Here is a 21,292-nt window from a genome sequence, read left to right as displayed (position 1 = left end):
TGAATAAATGAAAATGATTGTGTTTCATATCACTTAATTTTCTACTGACTAATATTTTTCGACCATGGTAGCCTTCTAAGTTATCTAGTTTCCTCAAAGACTAAATCCAGTGAAGATCTTAATTTCATTGGGCTTGGTTTGAGTGGATTTGAGATTGCCAATACTGGAGGACATGGTTGAGATGCATACCATAAAAATGAGTCTGGAAGTCTGGTGGATGATTTGCATACTATGAAAAACTAAGCACATAAACAACCAATAAAACAGCTACAGTTCTTTCCACGAGTATATCAAGATTACAGGTATTCTCTGCGTAACATTTTTTATAAATTTGGGAGGACTTTATTCATACCACAATGCTAACTTGGGAAAACCACTGCCATGTGCAGGTTTTAAATTTTCTTACTGAACTTCTGAGTCGTATTGTTGAAATGTAAAAAAAGTGATAGCTTGAGTATTGTCCTGGGTTACCGACGAAGCGATGATGAATTAGAGTGAATCAGGTGATTCCTTAGGTTTTCAGGACACAAGTTTGTTGAATCCATACCTTAGTCCTGACCTTCCACTGGTATGTGATTGTGATAGCTACAGGCTCTAAGTTGGTTGAAGGGTCATAACTATTGGTAGCACTAATTGCCATATGATGCCATTTATTTGCCTAATGTCCTTGCTTGTTATGCAATAGCCCTTATTGATGGAATATACCAAAATGTTATCTGAATGCATTAAATTTGCTAATAGCATTTGGTAAAAATTACTCTTAGAAATTTTAATTGTTAAAGATTGTTTTTCTGTTTCTTTTTCAGAGGATACCACCTCTTAGAATTAATGACCTGATTGAAGACTTGAAAGATGGGACAAAACTCCTGGCTCTCTTGGAAGTACTCTCTGGAGAGAAACTGGTAAGTAAGGCGTGAAGGCAATCTGGAGTGATCACTGACAGAAACCAATTGCATAGCTCATTGATAGCCTTATCATTTTTATGCCGAAACTGGAACATTACTATATCGTGGAGGTAAGGTATTTAATTTAACCCTTTCTTTGCAAGTTGTTTGGATAGTCTGCATTTATCTAGAGTCTTCCCTTCAAACGATATGAATATTTTGACGCTGACTTACATGAATATTTGGTGTGCTGAGAGAAATCAGTGCTCTACATTTTTATTTAAAATTGGTAGTTAGAATTCTATTTTCCTTTCCTGATAAGTGCTTGTAATACGAGCCTTCAAATTGTGAAGAAGGATGAAATTCATGATAATTGATACATATGTCTATAATGTCTATACCTTGTAAGTATTTTGTAACTGTCTCAATTTTTGAATATATGAATTAGGTAAAGTTGATAGCAATCACTAAAAATATTACTGTCTGATTGAACTAGAAATCTACTCTTTGTATGTATGTATGTTGTTTGAATTACTACCTCAAAAAAGTACAATAATGTAACTTTCTTCTCTGGTTAAATGATGATGTAAGGCCCCCTTTTTTCTGCTCTCCTTGATTTTGTTTGACTTAGTTGCTATGCATACATGTAGCATGTGATAATTTAATTTTTATGAAATCTTCATTACGTCAACTTTGGCATCATAACCAAGTATAAAGTTGAATGAGATAGCAAATAATGTACAAAAATTCAATTTGTCTCCGACAGCTGCTCCATTCCCCCATCCCTTTTAATTTAGTTTTTTTACACTTTTACGAAAGTTACCTTTAAGCACCTGCAGAGTCACTGGAGCAGTAATCAAAAGGTTTTGGTATAATTAAACATTCTTAGTTTAGGCTGGGCCATAAAGTTTTTGAAATGCACTTAGGCATTCATGGGGAAATTGTACTATACGGTTAAGCCTTGCAAATGCTCTTCACATTGTTAATAATTCTGCAGTCTACAGGGACATGGCTGCAAGATGAAAAATGAAGTCTGTGGAATGTTGTTTAGCTTTTTCTATGTAAGCATTGTATTTGTCCATGGATATGCACACTCGCTGTTATTAAAATTCCTCTTTTTTTCCTGACTAGCCTGTTGAAAGGGGACGAAATCTCAAAAGACCTCATTTCCTCAGCAATGCTAACACAGCACTCCAATTCCTTCAGAGTAAAAAGGTGAATGTATGACTCTTACTTCTGTATTTTATTTAATACCTTTATAATGTATCAATTTGCAGTATACCTTTATCAAATAAGCAGCTTTTGTGTGTTCTAATGTTCTCTCTTTTCCCAACAGATAAAATTGGTGAATATTAATTCTTCTGACCTTGTTGATGGGCGGCCACCTGTTGTTTTGGGGCTTATATGGACCATCATCCTATATTTCCAGGTATATGACTGGGTTTTAAGTAAATGCATAAGCTGTTCAAGTATTTGGCAATAATGAGGACTATGCTATATGTCTAACAATTCGCAAAAGAGCCTTAACATTTTGGATTTAATATTTACCACTGATGTGATGAACTTTGAATTAAATTAATTATGGAAGAGTGCTCCGATGTAATCCATTATTTAATCTTCAGAAATTCATTTTTGATTTCCTATTCATAGCATTTTCCAACCAGTATTAACAATTAATTGGTTTGCGAATAATGAAATCTCAAACATAATGCTCCTCATAATTCTTTGCCTATTTTATGACACGTAATGCATATTATTTATTTTTTAAATATTTCCTGTTCCATGAAATACATTTACAGCTTTATATCATCAATATTAAATACACAGCATTTGTGAAATCTGGGTCAATATTAACAGTATAAAATATCATTTGCATCACCTATTTGTTTTTTCATAATGGTGGAATTAGCTCATTTATCAATGAATTGCATTGCTTGCTTTCCATAATTCCTCAAGTAATTATAAGTGTTTATTGAAATACTCATGTGACATTCAAAATTACCCGCTGTATGCATACATCTCTGGTTTCAGATAGTGTCAAGATTCATTAAATATTGGTAGTCTGTTCTTGATTGATATTTGACCCCTGTAATTTGCCACATTCTTCTTTTGTGGCATATGAATAACAATTTCCATTACTATTATTTTCTACATGTGTCACTACCAGTAATCAACACAGCATAAAAATAATTATCATTCTCTTACAGATATTTACTGTGCATTTAAATGTTTTTGTTTGATGACCTGTAACACTTTTAACAAAAATCACTGTACCACTGTCCCTCTTAACCAATGGATAAACCCAGTGTAACAAAAGATAAAACAGATTCCTTCCTGAAATGAGGAACATAAAGAGGCTTAACTTAAATTCTAAGGCTATGTGCATGCTGATGGAGTAACATAAATTAAAGTAAACTTAAAATGTAATGCAGAACAATTTGCTCCAAGAGATCTATGGTAAGCAGGCTGCATGGAACATTTTTTTAAACCCAGAATATTTTACTATGTACTCTTCAGAAAAATATGTTTGCCAAAAAAACATCCTGTTTTGTTTCATGAAAGAGACAATCACAGTGATTGGAGTTTTTTTTTCATTTTTCTCTCTCTCTTGCTGTGCTTTCCCATTTACCTTCTCCCTAGATGCCCACATTTCAAAAATCTCTCAAATTAAAATTGTACACTGATCCAATGTATTATGTTGAAAAATTAAAGCACAATTCTTCCATTTAAAAATCCATGGAATCTAAAATACACAAAATCGTCCAAAAAAAATTACAACTTGAAAAGCAGCAGATCAACCAGGTTTTTTCTTTGGCTCAGTGGCAGTTCATTTGAAGCCGGCAAATGGGGATGAGATAATTGGATTTGCCCTATGAAATAATCAAGAGAGATATAACCATAATAATAATATTTAAATTTATTGGTCAAAAAAGCCTTTGCACAGTTTGCACAGAACTTATTAGTTGAGGCATAGATAAAGTACATAAAATATGCCAATGTACAGAGAAATTAGAGCACAGGAGTTTTCACTTGAACAAACTCCAACACTGAATGAAAGGGGTTTCTAAGCAGCCATGAATTAAAGGATGATTTAAATTTGAGCTATAATGCATCAAAAACTGCTAAGTCTCTTGTGAGTTTAAAATTATTACATGCAACAGGAAAGACCAAATGACTTCAATAAGTTCACAAAATGGTAAGACGTATTTACATCCATGGTAGTATTAGTGCTAACAACCTCATGGATAATAATCATAATTCTAAATTGTTGTAATCTTATAAGCATTTAGTCAAGTTCCATTGTATTTACCTATTGGGTGAACAGTAAAATGATACAAGCTAGGTGGTGGACCATTGTTCATGTTCTCTAATTGTTTTTCTAATCATTAAAAGTTAGCCATAAATGTTTCCTCTTCCTTGAAGATATTTAGCCTGGAACAGGTTTTAATTTGTTCTCTAATTGTGATATTTTTATGCCTTTTTGAAGTGGCTCATAAAAACATAAAGAAAGACATTAATTGGAGACATCAATGAAAACAGTCCAAGGCTGTATCACTCTGCCATGATCCATCAGTGTGCACAAAGCATGTGTGGACATCCATAATGCATTGGCCAATCTATTGTTTTACTAATTTTAATTTTGTTCAAAAACCCTGGGAATGACATAATCAAAGCCTGCACAGAATTATCACTCAATTACATTTTATGTGTGGGCTGTGGACAGTTATGAAATTCTAGTTGCTCTGGAGTCTCCCATACCAGAACATGCTTAACATTGATATTCATAACATAACATTACATTAATCCATGTGCAACATGTTCATTATTAGTAAAATATACTTCTTTTGACAAGCTACATAACAAGGAAAACAAAGTGGTGAGTTGCATCCCTTGTAATGGTGTGAGGCAGTTGTGGGAAGCTCTTTCTCTGCATGCAGTTCTAAAACAGTTTAAGTGGAATGAATTTAATTACCTCTCAATTTTACGGAACACATTATGTACTCTCAAGTTGTGCAATATGTAAGCAAAGTCATGTATCAATCATTCAGATACTATATCCGTGAAAGAATCAAAACCATACAAACAATTATAACATTTACCTACTTCAGGATCATTCCTTTTGACATAGATACACTGGCATTAACTTATGACGAATGACGCAACACAGGTGTTAGTTTCAGAAAGCCTGTTTTCTTTTTGTAGTTCATTTAAAGAGTTTGTCTTTATAATTCTGATTTGAGTCCATCCTAATGTGCATTTTTACTCTTAAGTGCATCTGTTCTCAAGTAATATTGAGGACTAGAATTTTTATCTTACTTTGTGAAGTTAGCATACCATTATCATTATGGAGTACCTGCTAATCTTGCTTCCAGTGATCGTGTTTGCCATTGTTCAAAAAAATATTTTTCTGAAACTTTTTTTCAAAAATTCATGAATATGTATTATAATGTATATAGCTGTATTTTACTTTGCTTTTAATCAATTTTATCATTGATTATTGATTAAACCATTTGTATGTAAAACGTAATTTAGATATTTTTGTTTGCCACTTGCAGTATGAAATTTGCTTGGCATTACTGGTTGTATTGGTACTAATATAACATGTGTTTGCTTTCATTGATATAATTTATTTTTAATGGCTTGATTAATAATTACATTAATAAATATATCAATAGGTCCATATTCAAATATACCTAATTTACTTCATTCTTTGTTAAACTGTGTTTTGACTAGAAAAAAATTATGTCATTTGAACATCAGCAGTTTGTATAGAAATCCATTAGCTCTGACTTCTTAACAACTTGATTTAGCTTTTTACGTAAGGTGGTATCACAATGATACAAAGATTTCTTCATGAGAGTTATGATATAAGAGATATATGCAATGATAGAAATGTTTGTGAAGCACATCAAAATCAAAGTAAAGAGCTTCTGTTTATATTTCTCACATTTTTCAAATCAAGAAGTCAACTCTATTTCACCAAACAAACTCATTTGTTTCTCAAATTTGTTTCCCTTTGCTAGTCAAATGTCTCATGTGCTGGTAGAGAAATAATTCTTTCAAATTTTTCCAGATTGAAGAGAACACACGTGCCTTAGAATCCCTTGGACATAAATTTGGAGGCAGTGCCAGCAGCATAGAAAGCTCTGGTGCTCGCTCGGCTGAAGGCAGTCAAGTAAAGCGTGGTGCAGATAGACAGAAGGTGGGAGCGCGGAGAGCCCTCCTGCAGTGGGTGCAGCATGCCCTCCCCCCGTAAGTGTCAAGTTATGACTCATGACTCATTTTTGTATCCGGCCAGGTTCAGTAAACAGAGGTGCCATGTGGCCTTGAAAAGTTAAGGATATTTCACCTTTCCTGGAAAATCCAGGATAAACTCCTGGAATTTAGCTGATATTCTGGAAAAATGAATTTTGGGTAAATTTTACCTTGCCTATCCTTCAGAGCTGCTGATTAATTCAATAACATTACCCCGAGGAATGATCACACCATTGTTTCACTTTCATTTTGTGTTCTAAAAGTTTCGCTTAGTAGTGCACTTTGTTTATAATGTCTTATTGATTGTGATTTTAGCACCTTAGTTGAAATATATAATATGGTTGTTTTTCTGCCTACATATGATATTCTTGTACTTGGAGTGATTATTTAGTTTTATGCTAATGTATATTATTCCAATCAATTATTAATCAAATGGCTCTAGGGAAACTCCTTTCCTCACTACTGCTGGAAATTTTCCCCTTGAGCATTTTTTAGTGAAACCTTCAAACTTTAGAAAACTAAAACATTTCTTTGGAAACCTGAGAATTTCTCGGAGACTGATTAACAGACATCCTGTTAAAAAGTTTGGCAATTTGTTTATTTGGTTCACGCAAACTCAATGCTTTGCCACTAGTCTATTAAATCAGTGTTTCAGCTGAAAATACCTTAAAAAAATTTAGGAAAAAATATTCTTGAAATAATAGCAGAGCTCATAGATATGATGCTGAGTATGGTAGCAGGTCATATGCATGACACACATTAATAACAGAGCGACTCAAAGGATGCCTACTCATTACTTTTTGTAAATATGTTGGCAGCTCAATCATCTTCTTCAGCCGAAAGGGTGAGAATCATTTGAGAGAAATCCTCTCTGGTCTGTCTTCCACTGGTTTGGTGTCTCCAATGCTGCCAATGTTTCGAGAACTTACTCAGCCATCATCCTTAGAGCTTCTGAATGCCCTGAGGGAAATGGCGGCATCAGTTTTTGAAACATTGGCAGCGAGGGAGATACTAACCCAGTGGACGACCCAAGAAGATTTCACTCAATAGATATACCGGCTGGAAAACACAACACCGCCGGGATTTTCCCGGCGGTGTTGAATATTTTTCAGAGGTATCTCGATCCCTATTTGAGGTGCTTTGTGGAGGGTACTTTGAGTGAGTACGCCGTCCGTCAGATGGGACATTAAGCTGCGGACCCCTTGGCACCTTTCTTTAAGAGTAGGCTAATGCCGACGCCGGGTTCCTCTCCACCCTTCATCCTTTCCTGTCCATCCTCTATGGTGCAAATGACCTCAGCTGTCGGTCGCCTCCCCTAAATACTACTACTACTACTAATAATACAATTTCTATTTCACACAAATTATATATTGAGACAACCTAGATTGCAATGTTTAGTGCCATCATCAGGTGTGATGATACTACATCACCACCTGTTGATGACGTAGTGCATTGAAACCTAAGATGTCTAAATATACAATTTATGTTGAAATTTAAAGTGTATTCTTTTGAGTCATCAGTGAGAATCATTTTTACCTTCTCCTTTATAAATAGCATCCTCTGAATTTTTTAAAATTGTATCTAATTTACTCTAATTGCAGGAATTTGGGCATTGAAGTTCGTGACTTTGGCACCAGCTGGAGGGATGGCCAAGCCTTCTTGGCAATAATAGACTGTATTAAGAAAAATTTGATAGAAGTTGAGTCATTGGCTCATGCAACCAATAAGGTTCGCTTGGAAACTGCATTTGATGTAGCAGAAAAACAGCTGGGAATCGCTAGACTCCTAGACCCAGAAGATGTTGATGTACCCAGTCCAGATGAAAAATCAATTATGACTTATGTGGCCCAGTTCCTCCACAAATATCCGGAGCCTGGGGTATGTATTCAAATTTGTAACAAAAATGTTGGCCTTAGTTTTATAAAAATTACAAATGCTCATTTAGAAATTTGCTTAACTTATATTAAATAGAATAAAACGTAGTATATTAAAGTACTTTTTGTATGTCAAGAATAATGAGTTGTGGCAAAAGTGTTGCAATTGAAGGATGCCTACTTTAGATGTTTTCAAATTATAATTCTTTCAGCTACAATTGACTTTGCCTTTGGATTTTAATTATTCAAGTGTTTCATTAGAGATTTTATCATTGTCAAGAAATGGCATCATCCAATGGTCCTGCATTTATAAACTAAGGAGATACCTATTGAAATTAGTCTCTATTTCCTCAGTGCAACATGCCATGAGGAGCAATAAAGAATGTCTGGCACAACATGCCCGTGAAATAATAGTGAACTGTACATAATGTTTGAGTCAAGAAATCATCATTCCTGCAGTGCCTTCTCTTCCAAAAACTTTGTCAGATAAATGTTTGATTGCCTTTATATAGGATTTCCTTGAATGTAAACAGTATTTGTCTTTTCAGAGCACTGATGAAACAGACAGCTTATCAATGATCCAGAATGAATACAGTGACCTTATTTCATGGCTACTGAAGAAAACTCAGTATTTGGAGCACTTACAGCAAACAGAAACTCTCTCCATGAATTTTAAGGTAAATCACAATACTTTGGTAATTGTTTGATGTTTCATGTGCCCTCTTTCAGTGGGTAGAGGGTGTAGTCAGACCATTAATTTTGTTAACCCGTTGTGGTCACACCTTCCAGCAACCTCCCTGAACAACTTGTGTTAAACTGTGTGGTGTAACCACAGCAGGTTAAGCAACAGAGAGAGAGAGAGAGAGAGAGGTCAAACAACCCTTAGAGAGATATATTGAAGTATTTTTCCTCTTCCTTCCTCCCTGGCTCAATAATTTCTTCATTTTGTTCTTATAGGACTTTTTGGAATTCAAATCGGAATACAACCACAAGTATGAAGTATATGAGAGATTGAGAAAGTTAGTTGACTCACAGACAATGGTCGGAATCACTCCAGAATCATGGAAGGACACAGAGAGGTTGTGGCTGAAACTCGAATCACAGGTAAGCTTTGTTCAATCCATTCTTTAATTAGATCACATGCATTTTTGCTGAGACCTAAACAATGTTTGGTGAATGGTAAACATAATGTTGTAGGTACACAATAGGATGTTTGAAAGGGTTGAAAATCATGCCCTAATTCTATGCATTCTAACCAAAAAGTTTGCATTGTATCTCCTCTAAGAAGCAGTTATAGCCAAGCCTAAATTTCTATTGCTACTGCAACAGTCACATTTTCCTGACATAGCATAAGTCGTGCATACTCTCAATCTACTAAGTATAAATCAAGAAGAAATTGGTCATTTGAACCTGTAAGATACATGAAGTAACAGTTTACGAATCTGAAGGTATATTCATGTTAGCATCTTGGTGCATGATTCCCAATGAGCTTTGTAACTCTTACATTACACATTGGAAAGCTAAAGATCAAATGTTTTCATTTTGGTTTGTAAAAAGCTCCCCTGCAACTTCCAGTTCACCAAGTGTCTTGCAATGCATCACTCAGCAGAATTATTCCATTGTCAAGCTTCTTTTTTCATAAGGAACTATTAAGGTTTAATACTTTGTCCCATTTGTTCCATGCTGCACTACTCCCTTCTCTGATCGCATTCCCTCTCATCTCCCCATCATTGGCAGATGCGCTACTGGCTTAGCCTGCTCGACGCTCGACTCCCTGGAGCCTTCAGCCAGGTGGGAGCATGGCTCAACCAAGCAGAAAACCTCATCACAAATGACGACATCCCAAATATCATGAATGAGGAGACAGCGTCACTCATTAGAACAAAGTTGGAAAAGCATAAAGTAAGTATTCAGTCATTCTCATTTAATATGGTTGTACCCTTAGGTTTGCATCTTTTAAAAGAAAAGCTTGTAATGCCTTACTTGCATTTTATATTCAGACTTCTCTCATAGCATTTAAAATATGCATTGAAATCATTCATGATAGCATATTGCTCCAATTTGTGATTCTACAAGTATTGTGCAGGAAATTTGGTATAATCAGGGTTCAAGTTCAAGTAGACCTATTCAGAATTAATTTTTTCATTCTAATTTTTCACTTCTTCCACAGTTATTTTTTGCTGATCTACCGGACATCCAGAATCAATTTGAGCAAGCCAGAGCATCTCCCTTGTCCCAAGACATACCGCCTGAGCAGGTTGACTACATGGCTGAGAGGCTTAGGCAGATTGTCCCAAAGGCTGCACAAAGAAGGATTCGACTGAAATTCCTTGAGCACAAGGTTGGTTCAATGAAAATAATGGCTCAGTCACTTCATAAAATTTGGGGGTAGAGAGGGTCACTTGGTACTAAAAACCAATCAGGGTGTTCTCCAATTAGGAAAAATATGTAAATATTTTAGCAACCAGGAAAGAGTCTGGAGATTGTCCTTTGAGGACATTATTGTGGTTATAAATCTGTTTTAAATGGCACAGTTTAAAAATATGTAAAAAAAACAGTATTATCTTGGCAGATTGTAGGTTGGCTTTACTACTCAAGAGTCAGGTAGAGAAAATGTTTGGCTTTATTTGATGATGTCTATCTTGCTTGGTTGCTACCTTTCAAGGCCATCTGGCACTAGCTAACACTTTTTGGGCGCCTGTCTCTTTGATTCATTTGAACATGGTTTATAATTGCTGCATTGACATCTGAATTCATCTAAATTTTTTTAATTCCTTAAAGAGCTAGAATTTCTGTTGATTTTTCAACTATTTCAATTTTTTTTCCTTCATTTCATTTCTTAAAGACAGGATACGCACATTAAATGGGTGTGTATGTGCACGGGCTTATATTGTGAATTCCCTTTTTCATTTGTGAGATGTAAAATCCAGGATTGAAATTTAAGCATGAGATTTACTTTCATGTTGCAGTGTTGCCTCATAGCATTCCTACATTTAACTGAAATGAAGCTGCGGGGCTGGTCAGGGAAGTACGGAAGGGAGGATAAGGTTCAGCAACTTTTGGACCAATACAGAAATTTTGTAACCAGGAACAAAGTCTTTCAATCAATCAACAAGGCCTATGTCGACATGCAGCAAGTTGTTGAGGAGTACAAAAGAGATGGAAATATTGGTGAGTTGACTTTCATTTGAGTGCAGGTGACATTTGTGTGTACGATAGGCACTCAAAGGTGGTATCTGAATTGTGGTTAAAATACATAGCATATAGAAATATAGTTGCATGTATATACTTGAATTTTCACTTCATTTTTTAGTTTAAAGTCGTTCTTTCCTTTTTATCGGGATTCAATCCTAGTTCCTTCAGCTAAATATAATGCATACTTATTCATAACTGTTAAGTATGCCGGACATTAAGCAAATATCACTAGGATACCACTAAGAATTGTACAGGCTAAGCAATGATTTCCTTTAAATTATTTAATAAATTGTTTGTATGATCACTTGAAAGTCTTAAACATTTAAAAGTTGAACTGTATTTATGTGCAGAAATACTTTCATATTGTCTAATTCTCAGCTGCAATAAATCATATATTTCGGCACATTATGATGACATGCACTCATCCACTAAGTGGTCAAGTACATTAATTGTGATAAAGCCATTGTCTTTGGAAACTTTTTCAAGAACTTTGTGCATATTGTACAGTTAACCCTGGAATTAATTATATCCAGATTTTATATAAGTCTTTAATTTATGAAACTTTTTTACACAAAGAGTGTTTTCCATATTATTCAATTCACTAGGAATCTTAAATTTACATTTCTGAACCCAGAATTTACATACATAAAATTTCACCATTCCTCAAAGATGACAAGCTGGTTATTTACATATTTTTTTTGGGTTTCATTAATGTTGTAGATTTTTAAATTAATATTGTTTATTGCTCTATCAAAGTTAAACTTTACAAATGAATTAGGTATTACCGTATTTTCCCATCAATAGCGTGCACCTTATGTATAACGCACACCCAGAACTTTGTAGTTATCATGAATTTGTAAAGATACCGCATGCCCAGGGCTTCATAGTTATCTTGAACGTGTGTAGATACCGCACATCTGTGTGAGTGTGTGAATAAATATATTGTGTGTAAAAATACGTCTATATCCATATACTAATAGATGGTAACAGCCAATGAATACATGGAATCATAATTGCCTGTGGCTATATCTACTGTAAGTATACAGAAGATTAGTGCAAGGTGATTGAAATCAATTCCAAGCAACAGAAGGATCAAAAAATAAACAATATTTACAAGGCAACACAATATGCCATATTATTGCTTTTTTGATATGATTCGTAAGTCAAAACGAGACATAGGTTAGTGTGCCCTTTTATTTGCAATTTAAATTAACTTTCAGGAAATCAAATATAAAAAATAAGATAATGAATGAAATAGAAGTTTCTTGTTTTGTTTGCCTCACTTTGCTTTATTAGTATCGGCTTTTAGCTGTTCTAGACATCCTCCAAGTTCTATGAAAGTGCCGACTAAATGGTGATTATTTCAAACCTGAATTGAGTGAAGCTTTTGTAATTTAGAATTTTCCAAAGAAAATTGCCCATGGAGAAAAAAATTGTACACAGCGATGTTTAAGCTAGAAGTCATCAATTCCACCAAATAAAAAGAAAATCGTGAGGCAGCCAGAATTTATCCATTAATAAATCTTTTAAATCAAAGTTACGTTCTAGTTGGGAATGTGGATGATGTCTGGTATGAAAGACTGCACAGAATTGGGAAGGATTAAAAGTGTAAAAAATGGATTTGAAAAAGCTTGAGGCAATATTTCAACGCCAGTATTAGAAGATGACGAAGAGTTAACTTCGGAGAGTAAACTCGGTGATGTGCCTAAAGAAATAGTAATTGCTCTTAATTCATTTAATTGTGATTCAGGTGATGAATTTCTTGGATTCAAGTGATCTACCTATCCTATCATATATTTATACGTACGTGTATATAATGCAATGTACTCTCTGTATATGTGAAGTACTACTTATTAGAATAAATAAAGGGCAGAAATTATGTTTCTTTTTTTTTCTCATGGGTTTATGAGATGAAATAACTGTAACAGTAGCAGATCTGTATAAAATGGAATGCAATTAGAAAGGCATGCTTCCAGACTAATTTATTTTTGTGAAACTCTTCAAAATATTATTGTGTACATAGGTCTGTAAATGCTTGGATTTTTTCAATTTTCATTTTTGTCGATCGTCTGAACATTTTTGTATAGATAGCGGGCACGTTATGGATGGGAAAATATGGTAATATATTTTTCATCGCTATTTTAAATGATCATCTGAGAAGTTATATGGCTGGTCTGTCAGCTTGAACTGTGTGAAACATCAGGCTATAGTTTTTTCCTGTGGGTTCAGTTTTTTTAATTCACTAAAAATAATACCACAACTGTGACTTGTTTTAGTTTAAAATACTATTTCATGTTAACATTGGTGTACATTGCTAAATGTATGATGCCATGAACCATTTTACCTCTAACTGGTTCCTAGTCATGAGAACAAATTAAAAGCTTTAGATTTCAGGGTAAATGGGTGAAAAATATTATTGGGTTTATCCTCCTAAATTCTTCACTGAAATTTTTTTTAAAGTAGTGATGACTCTAATGTTTGATCATTCTAATGTCTTCAATTTATTATTTAGCCAAGTACCTTTATTGAGATTTTAAGTAATCACACTTACGCTTTGTACCAGCTATCATACTATATGGCAAGTGTTTCCTGAGGTGGAAAAAACAATGGTCCCATAATAAGGCTACAGTTATGCATGCAAATTGTATTATGTTAATTATATATATATATATATATATATATATATATATATAGTATATATATATATATATATATATATATATATAGTATATATATATATATATATATATATATATATACTATATGTTATGTTCTCCTCACCAATTCAGGGCAATCAGAGTGTATCATGGTTGATCGCTTTATGAGAGAGACTGGGGAGAAGTGGCAGAACGTTTCCATGGAGCTGAGGTGTGTACAGAACATGCTGGAAGAAGTTGTGGCCTACTGGAGGCGGTGGAGCAGCATGTCGGACGAATTTGAGTCATGGCTGGACAGATCTTATGGCATGCTTGAGCTACCTGAGGAAGACAAGATGGAATATTTTCAGGTGGATATTAATGTTCACTCTTCTCTTTCAAAGCATTTTATTTCTTTTTTTCACTGCAAGATAAGTTTACCTGAGTGCGAATATTAAATGTTCAAATGCAAATCTTTTTCATTGAGCCCATTGCCATTTGAAATTAACATTATTATTAAAATCATCCATTTTATTCTTTCACTTTGTTTACCATTGGTCATGTAATGAGTTGGTTTTGGCTGAGTCACATGTTCTTCTCTGACCTAATGAATCCTTTGACTTCTGAAGTTGTTTTAAGCTGTATTGCCAATTGTATGCTTGAGCATGGACATGTGTTAAGATGATGGATAAAATTCATCAATGCCAATTACTGAAATTTTAATTGGGATTGACATATCATAACTTTTTCTTGATTCCAGGGCTCCATTGATCCCTTTATTATTAATAATTATTGTTTTAATGATGAGGCACTAAATTGTGAACAACACCTGTTTCATGTGTTGAAAATCTGTTGATGAATTAGTTTTTAATTACTGCAAAACATCAATTGAAGATTGTTGGTTTCAGGCATAACTTTATGGAATCGATTCATATTGGAAATAGAAAAAATGGTAACTTAGTGATTCCACAGAAAATTTGTTTTGATACGACCTGGGTTTCAATGTCCAATGTCAAGATGAAGAATAAAGTCACCTGAAGATGATGTTGAACGTCAAAACCTGGGTCGTATAGAAATAAATTTTCTGTGGAATCACAAAGTTACTATTTTTTCATTTCCAGTATGAATTGAAGAGTAATTAATGGAACATGGTTTTCAGTAAGGATCAATAGAGTTCAGTTTTCCGCAGAGCTCTGTCTTTGGTCCAATCTCCCCAAATCTTCTGCATTGTTTTGCTCTCTTTATTTGATCAATGAGTGAAAATACAAAAAAATCACGCACACATGCAAATGAAAAGAAGCCCATTTGTAAATTTTAAAAGCTGCTATGGGACTTGGTAAAACTAATTTTGTATGATTAATTTCCACAAACATTGTTTTTTCTCATGACCTGGGTTTCCACATAAAAGTGTCATCTCCAAGTTCATATGTTGAAGTACAGGTTTTAAGTATTAAACCACTTTGTAGAACTGAATTGTCTAAAACATATTTACCTAGTGTGACTAATTTCCACTGAGTTACGGATAAGTCTGTTGTCTTTTTGAAACTCCCATGGGGGCTTATTTAAGTTTCTTTCAAGAGTGCAAAAGCATTTACCAGAATATAAATATGCCACACTCAGTCAGCCTAAAGATCAGTTAAGAGCTTCCCTCAAAGTAAGCCTTTAATAACATGTGAAATTCATGGATTGAAAGTGTATTTCAGGAGGACCACTTCCTTTTAATCCTCAAAATTAATTATTAGAATGCTTATCTCAGACTTTATGAGACTGTTTTTCCATGATTGTTATCTCCTATACAACAAAATGCAGTAAATATGTCATATGTATTGCATTGTGGATTCATTTTTATGAGTTTCTGATAATCTTTTACTGAACGTCATATATAACATATTTTGAACTTTTCTCCAAATCTGACCATTCCCTCTCAATTGGATATTCTCAATTAAAAGATGGTAGAAGTGCAGAAAATAGGTATTTTTGAAAGCGGATATTTGAAAAAAGAATAGGATAAAGTGTCCTGGGGTTATTGTGTCCGAAAAGTAATTGGCTCTAGAACTATCATGTATTCTTAATACTGTATGTCTGCTGGGCAAATAAATATATTTGTATATTTAGTCTCAACTCAGCATATTAGAGCACCTCTCCTACCACCTATTCACCCTTCTAGCATTTGAATATCTTACAGGAGGTGGAAGAATCACTTTTGAGCACTCTAGTGATCACTGTGAAATCACATTTCATAACTTGAAATACCATGGTCACTTTTCCTAGTAACTGTTTCCCCTCATGCCATTCAAGTCAAACCAATGATGGTTATTAACCGAGAAATGTCAATTTTCTTTTGCACAGCAATCATTCCTAACAATTCCCTATTGAATTCATCATCTTTATCCAGACATTTGTATTTAGATTTATCACATTAATTTGTTTCAAGTTTTGGAATGGTATGGGAAAGCCGCAGAAAATTCTCTACCTTTTAGCAGAATGCTTTAATTTTGTCTCAATGTTTTGCCAAGCCTTGATTTATTTGTACAAGTCTTGAGCCTCTGACTGAATAAATTCTTACTTTCTTATCATAGGACCTGAGTGTATGGAAGGACAGATACCAGTTGATTGGTGATACAGTCAGCTTTTTGGCAGCCTCATGTGAAGACAGAGTGAGCCAAGATTTGAGGGAGAGGTTTGAGCTGATGAGTTCACGGTGGGAAGGTCTCTTCCAGGTAATGTAGAATCCCAGTGTGTTAGTAAACTTGTGGAACTGTCAATTGGAGAGTATATTGAATAGAAATGATGAATAAAATTTAACAATTTTGACTTTGACAGCATGTAAAGCAGTACATGCATGCTGGTGACATACTGAGAAATAGAAAGGACTACAGGGCTGGACTTGATAAGCTGCAAAACTGGCTGCGTAACGCTGAAGCGATGCTTTCATCATCCCAGCTCAGCTCAACTGAGAGCATCAAGGCATATGGAGATCATTTGCAGGTGGGTGTTACGATTCCCATCCCGTTTGCCATCAGATCTAGTTGGGCTTTTGGTTAGAATGAATCCTTGCCACTTTCTTAGTGAAAAAGTATTGTTCTTTTGTAATTTTAAGGGCGAGTGAAATGTACCAAAAATTATTTGAATGTCGATCACCCTTCCCTTTAATCCACTGATTATTGATTTACCATGCTATCATTGCACGGAATGAATGAATTTTTCTTTTCATTTAGAAATTACAAAGTGAAGTTGAGAGCATGGAAGAACTTTTTAAGAATATTAGTAAGAAATTCCAGAACTTAATCCAGGATCTGTCCCGTGATGATGTGGATAAAATGATGAACACTCTTAAGAAGGAAAAAGGTAAAGTGTTGCTTGATACATTCTGTGATTGATAATTAATTTCACTTATTACACATTGTATGAAGTTCAGTGCTGTAACTCATTAATAAGCATTGATTTTAATTCATTGCAGAGGCTTTGGTGAAGGTTCATGCTCTCATCCCGATGCAGCTGCACTTCTTCCACCAAATCCTGGTGCATCAAGAGTCATTGGAATCTGGACAGAAAGAAATTGGAGGATGGCTCGATGAAGCTGAGGAGCTTCTGGCCTCACACTCACTAGACACTGGGAAGGAAGCTATTCAGGCTAAATTGGATCGGCATAAGGTATGGCCAGGCTCTCTGCTCAGGAAATGTACATTCTATGCCCAGACTTTTAAATGATACCTTGGTTTTGCATAGTGACATCAATGGAGAGACACTTATTGTAGTCAATCTTTTCTAATATCCAGTCAATAGTATCAGTTTACAGTTTTTTATACAAAGATAGCCTTTTTTGTTTGCATTATCACTCTAAATATCTGCTATCTATCTATAAAAAAGTGTAACTAAGCATTTGGTCTCCCAAGATGAATGGTTTTCTCATTCATGGTCAGTAATTCTGAAATGGCTATTACTAGGAAGTTTAAAATGGGATTTACTGTGTAAATAAAAAGTTTTTTTTGTGATTTCAGGCTTTCTTCTCGAAACTTCCATACTACAAATCAATGTTAGATAGCAAGAACAAAATATTCCATAGCATAATTAAATCAACCAGTGGTGTAAGCATAGACACCGGAGAATTCCAGCATAAAATGGTGCACCTTAATGAGAGGTTCTCAGAGGTTGCCAGAGCATCAATGCAGTGGGAGCAGGTATTATCACTTCAGCATGCCTTCAGTTATGAACTATTTTGTGTTACTCATTGCATGTGATTTTATGAATTATTATTCTTTTTGAAATTGCAGCGAATGCAAGAGGCAGTGCGCTGCTGGCACAATTTTGTTGAAAGCGAGAGGATCATCTCTGAATGGCTGCTCAGCGCAGAGAAGTTAATCTCTGAAAAACATATTGATAACAGGAATACTGTGGAGTCCCATAAAGTTAGTTCAGAAATTTACATTGCATTGTTATTATCTGCTTGGTTTGCCACATTTAGTGCATTCATAATGTCCTTTGATTGCAGGCATTTTTTGAGAGGGTTAATGAAAAATGGATTCAGGATCTCATAAACTCAGCTCAGGACTTGAAAAAATGTTTGCCTCAGCAGCATCACCCTCCAATCACCCAGTCTGTTGAAAGGACTCAGGCTAAGTGGAAGGTGTGTAAAAAGTGGTCTTATCTGAATCCAAAGCTTCTTGGAGAAGACAGAGTTATGGTTTTTACCCCTCAGTTCTTTTTGGTTATGATCATACATATGAAATACATTACTTAGAAATGAATAATATTTCACAAATAAAAATATAGGAGATTTATTTTAAGTAATTTCAAGAACATGCTAAATTTGAAAAATCATTCATTAATTTCGTTATGTTTTCCATTGTTTACAATTTTGATGGATAAATAAAGGCTATTTGAAAATTTTATTATATTCCGTACACCAATTAGTAAAATAATACCATTTCCCTTGGTGAGTCTTAGTAGGCAACTTTCAAGCTGTGTATCAGAAGAAATGTGGTCATTTACTTTGAATGCAAGCATTAACACCAGATAGGAGAGCAGAGGCTCGGTGGGAGGATACTTGGGTACCAGCCGTATTGCATGCCAAGCATGTGTAGGTGTGCCCCATATTCCTGCTGTGCATATTAACTTTTCCCTCTGGCTGTTCTTCCTTCTGCAGGAAATTCTTTCATTCGCTCCCCTCCACTTGATGAGGCTGGAGTTCCGCCTGGATGAAGCCACTTTCCATCAGTACCTGAAAGAAATTGAAAAGGAAATCAATAGTGAACAGCAAGCATTTAACAAAAATGAAAATGTGGAGAGTATATTAAATAGAAATAAGGTGAGTCACAGTACATTTCCCATTGAAAAGAAAATATATTTAGGGGAAATGATTTTTTTACTCTTGTAAATACATATTTATGCTTGTAAATATAGTTCAAAGAAACAGCAATATATAAATTTTTCCTTTCACATTTAAAGGCCTTTTTTGCTACAAATACCCTGATCAGGGATGTTGAGAGATCTCTTGAGACAATGAAATTGATAAGCAAGAAGTATTCTGAGATGAAGGCTCCAGATAGTGGTCTAAAAGAAGCATATGAAAATGCACAGAAGCAGTGGGAGACATGTTTAAAGAAGGTTGAAGAGCTCAATGATCAGCTGCAGGAAGTTCCTGCCCAGTGGGCTAAGTATAAAGCAAAGTAAGTTTGAATGGCTGATTGAAGTTAAGCATGTAAAAACAAATGTAATTACTTTTGAATATTGTATTTATTGTACTGTATTTATATAGTGCCTTGGGGCCTGTGACATGAATAAATACAACGGTGAATTCTGAACCCCTTTTACCTACTGCCCCTTGTAATTGATGCTAGATGTATATGAATGGAGGCAAAATAACATTTGCCCTTCTGTTTTTTTGCAATGCTACAATGTACTTGTACGGGGTTTATTATCTCCCATGCATGAAAATTCTTTTATCGTCTATGCTCTAAACTCAATATTTCTACTTAATATTATTTCTCCCTGGCAGGTTTGAAGAGATGTCAAAGTGGATGGATATGGTTGACAACAGTTTAAGCAACATAATGAAAGAAGTCACTACACTAGAGGAATTTGAGAAAGAAAGGGCTGTGGTCCAGGTAATAACACATCTTAGTTACTATGTCTTGTTGAATATGGGTACTAAAAACCCATAAAGATAACTAATTTAGCATATTATTAATAGCTATTCATATAATTCAGCATGCACAATTGAAATCTGGTGTGAGTCACAGGAATGAGAGAAACCAAATACTTTCAGTTCATGGTGTGAAATTTCTGTGAACAGTAATTGGGAGCCATATTTATACTAATGTTGGCATAAAATTGAATTGTGTCAACGGAGGATTGAATTGACTGCTTATTATTGTCTCAAAAGTGTAAACCTTCTAGAGACAATATTAGATAGACATTTTATCAATGGCAAATGATGTCACTGGCTATTGACAATATTTCATTAAATATTATTTCTATTTGGCCAACAATCAAGGCCCCTATGAGGTTCTAGGAACAATTATTTGAAATGCTGAGGGTCTTGCTCAGCAATTGTGAAGAATATAAAGGCTTTTATATTGTGTAAATGGCTAATTGCTGAGGAGCTGGAGCAGCTCATATATCTGACAGTATTTTGGATGCTATTGACCTTAGTAGCACATAAAACTTTGGGGAAAAATTGCATTAGAAAAAGAAGCAGTTTTAGGAAGGAACTGATGATTGGGACTCTTGGGTGTTATCTTGAAGGAAAGAGTAATCAAGAGTTCATTGTGGAGATTGAAATTGCATGGATTAGAGTGTTGGCAGGAGGAGGATGGGTTTGAGTTTTGTTTCATGGGTGTGGATTTATTTTGAGGTTTGTGGGAGTATGTTAGAAACAGAGTTCAAAAAGGAAGTGTTACGTATGATATGGAAAGAGAGGAAGTTGTTTGAAGGAATTTGAATGACATGGATCATGGAAGAAGGAGTTATCGAGAGATATCTTGTGACGTCAATGAGATTGAAATAGGAGGGAGAAATTATGTAGACTCGGAGGAGGTAGCAAAAAGCTAGGTACTGTTGATGGATTAGAGTGGGTTAGAAAGGTGAGCTGGGGAAGGAAGATTATGGGGAAAAAGATATTTAAACCATGAGTAGGTGTTTACATAAGTTCATAAGAATGCTTAATAACTTTTAGAGATCATTCATATTGTAACCCAGGGTAGATAGTAGCACATGTATTCGATTCACATACGAAATTTGTAGGTGGAAAAGTGAATTCCGGTCAAGGATGCTTAGACAACCCGGGAAGCAGACATGTCACTGGGGTTTGCATGCTAGCAGGGGCTCAACACCACAGTCGCTAGAACCAGAACTAAATGTAAATCCAACCAAAACTTAGCGATACTTAGAAATGAAATACTCAATGCCTTGATTCTTCAGGCGTAAAATATCAATCTAGTACAGC

General features: G+C 34.8%; 1 protein-coding gene across 1 annotated transcript in view; it reads left to right on the top strand.

The window, feature by feature from the left end:
- LOC139700179 (muscle-specific protein 300 kDa-like) overlaps positions 1 to 21,292 on the top strand; it is a 341,062-nt gene that overhangs the window by 303,131 nt on the left and 16,639 nt on the right. The window contains exons 3-23 of the mRNA XM_071598761.1: positions 807 to 902; positions 2,016 to 2,099; positions 2,221 to 2,313; positions 5,959 to 6,137; positions 7,742 to 8,018; positions 8,563 to 8,691; positions 8,972 to 9,118; positions 9,752 to 9,916; positions 10,185 to 10,355; positions 10,984 to 11,185; positions 13,999 to 14,216; positions 16,425 to 16,565; positions 16,669 to 16,833; positions 17,064 to 17,193; positions 17,306 to 17,499; positions 17,847 to 18,026; positions 18,120 to 18,254; positions 18,338 to 18,472; positions 18,992 to 19,153; positions 19,294 to 19,514; positions 19,844 to 19,952. Coding sequence (XP_071454862.1) covers positions 807 to 902; positions 2,016 to 2,099; positions 2,221 to 2,313; positions 5,959 to 6,137; positions 7,742 to 8,018; positions 8,563 to 8,691; positions 8,972 to 9,118; positions 9,752 to 9,916; positions 10,185 to 10,355; positions 10,984 to 11,185; positions 13,999 to 14,216; positions 16,425 to 16,565; positions 16,669 to 16,833; positions 17,064 to 17,193; positions 17,306 to 17,499; positions 17,847 to 18,026; positions 18,120 to 18,254; positions 18,338 to 18,472; positions 18,992 to 19,153; positions 19,294 to 19,514; positions 19,844 to 19,952 — 3,333 coding nt within the window. The remainder of the gene's footprint in view (positions 1 to 806; positions 903 to 2,015; positions 2,100 to 2,220; positions 2,314 to 5,958; positions 6,138 to 7,741; positions 8,019 to 8,562; positions 8,692 to 8,971; positions 9,119 to 9,751; positions 9,917 to 10,184; positions 10,356 to 10,983; positions 11,186 to 13,998; positions 14,217 to 16,424; positions 16,566 to 16,668; positions 16,834 to 17,063; positions 17,194 to 17,305; positions 17,500 to 17,846; positions 18,027 to 18,119; positions 18,255 to 18,337; positions 18,473 to 18,991; positions 19,154 to 19,293; positions 19,515 to 19,843; positions 19,953 to 21,292) is intronic.

The sequence above is a fragment of the Hetaerina americana genome, unplaced genomic scaffold (genome assembly GCF_022747635.1).
Source record: "Hetaerina americana unplaced genomic scaffold, ioHetAmer1.1.p SCAF_10, whole genome shotgun sequence".
NCBI classification, from domain to species: Eukaryota; Metazoa; Arthropoda; class Insecta; order Odonata; family Calopterygidae; genus Hetaerina; species Hetaerina americana.
The sequence above is the reverse complement of the archived record's forward strand: the minus strand, read 5'-3'. Positions and strand labels throughout refer to the sequence as shown.